Below are 1,584 nucleotides of genomic sequence, written 5' to 3' on the forward strand. Positions count from 1 at the left end.
TGCTATCTTTTATCAGACGTCTGCAATTGCAGATTGATGAGCAAACGCTCTAAAAATACGTCTTGCAGACGTCTCCGTGATGTGCGTGTGCTATCAGGGAAAGGCACGCGTGGCGCTCGTCAGTCCCTCAGCCTCTATTTGCCATTGGTAAGACTGGAATGATCAACTTTCTGGTTGTCCATCATTTTAATGGTTTTCTCCGCATTGTCCATGTTCCTGATGAGGGTCTCGAGGCGCCTCTTGATCTTCTTCTGGTCCTCCAGGGCGCAGCTGATCACGACGCTCTGAAACTTCTGATCCAGAGGCACAGGAGGCGCGTCGGTCACACACGCGGCGTGAAGGGCCTGCAGACGCTTTCTGGCCTCCTCCATGTCCTCCAGCACTTTCCCAGCGATCTCGTCGATAATGGCCGTGGCTTTCTTCAAGGCCTCTTCCTGCTGGTCGTTTCGGATCGTATCCACTGAAATGCTCACCGTTAACGTCCTGCCCAGGAGTCTCGAGGCGGTCAGAGAGAGCTCTTCCCTTTCCCCTGAAATCAAAGTTGAAATGATGTTTATATGTTTTCCATTACAACGGTGGTCACGCAGCACGGAAGGCGTACCGTCACAAACGCTCCTCATCTCCTGACTGTTTCGTATGGACTGGATCATCTCGATCAAGCACTCTCGCTCCTGCTCCATAGCAGTGGCTTCCTCGCGGAGAGCCTCCACCCTGAGAGAGATTTACTGAGATCATTGCACTCCAGATACAGCCCTGAAAACTCAATTATGAAACTCAAGGCGATGAAAAACATCAAGGAAAATGTACAAGCTAACATGCAACCGTTTTGGCTGTAATTTGCAATTACAGCTGTCCTAAAAAACATGCATGCATGTATGCTAGTGCGGTTTTATTGAGTATTGTTAACCATGACTCTAACATTTTAGTTTAGAGGACGTGAGCCATTCAAATTCTTCATTTAAGAAGTGTTTGAACTCCCCAATAAACAAAATCATTGCTTAAACTATATAAAGTTCTTATAGAGGTGCATGTGAGAACAATCCTATTTGAAAATGTTATATTCATCTCATGTTTTGCATTTATTAAAAATGCATTACAAGAAATTTGAGGAACAGGGTGACAATCACAAAACCCACAAATGCACATTTAGACACTGATGTGCGTTATAAACAGAAATGTAAAAACTTCAGATATTAATGCACACTACTCGTATTCAGTTGCGGCGATAAGCAAATGCGTTCACTTTGCACGAGGCGAGACTTGTGGATCTTCCCGGGGTTAGTCTGTACCGATCAGACGATCAATATCCTACCTCGTCTCAATCTGATCCAGACTGTCCAGTAGCTGTCCGGAGCGGTCCGCCATCGAAAGCGTCCGGGAGAATTTGCCTTTAGATGCATCGTTCATTTTAGCGTTAATTTTCGCTTGTGCCATAGCTGCTGCTAGTCGCGTTAATGAATGATTTGACGGGTGCAGTCAACTGTATAGGATATATCGGAGCAGACCACCCGAGCACTATAGCCGACAATGACTCGTTCACTCTTTGAATGACTCGGTCGAGTCGATTCACAAATCTCCGAACTG

At 46.0% G+C, this 1,584-nt stretch overlaps 1 protein-coding gene across 2 annotated transcripts; it reads right to left on the reverse strand.

The window, feature by feature from the left end:
• Positions 1 to 118: 118 nt before the first annotated feature.
• Positions 119 to 1,550, reverse strand: bag2 (BCL2 associated athanogene 2). 2 transcript variants are annotated; one of them, XM_016265499.1, is made up of 3 exons: positions 1,313 to 1,550; positions 602 to 711; positions 119 to 529 (listed from the first exon to the last, which is right to left on the reverse strand). In XM_016265499.1, exons 1-3 carry the CDS (start codon positions 1,432 to 1,434, stop codon positions 135 to 137), a joined length of 627 nt encoding a protein of 208 aa, XP_016120985.1. In that variant the 5' UTR covers positions 1,435 to 1,550; the 3' UTR covers positions 119 to 134. The 2 variants fall into 2 exon arrangements, with proteins under 2 accessions (XP_016120985.1, XP_016120984.1); XM_016265498.1 differs by having other exon boundaries at positions 119 to 711.
• Between the last annotated feature and the right edge of the window lie 34 nt (positions 1,551 to 1,584).

This window comes from Sinocyclocheilus grahami, unplaced genomic scaffold (genome assembly GCF_001515645.1).
Source record: "Sinocyclocheilus grahami isolate Dianchi unplaced genomic scaffold, SAMN03320097.WGS_v1.1 scaffold19299.1, whole genome shotgun sequence".
Classification (NCBI taxonomy): domain Eukaryota; kingdom Metazoa; phylum Chordata; class Actinopteri; order Cypriniformes; family Cyprinidae; genus Sinocyclocheilus; species Sinocyclocheilus grahami.

What these genes read in the sequence shown, in the direction of transcription:
- bag2 (XM_016265498.1), bottom strand. Translation starts at nt 1,434, where the DNA reads ATGGCACAAGCGAAAATTAACGCTAAAATGAACGATGCATCTAAAGGC. An exon ending in CTGGATCAGATTGAGACGAG is followed by an intron (nt 712 to 1,312) that starts GTAGGATATTGA and finishes AATCTCTCTCAG; the next exon opens with GGTGGAGGCTCTCCGCGAGG.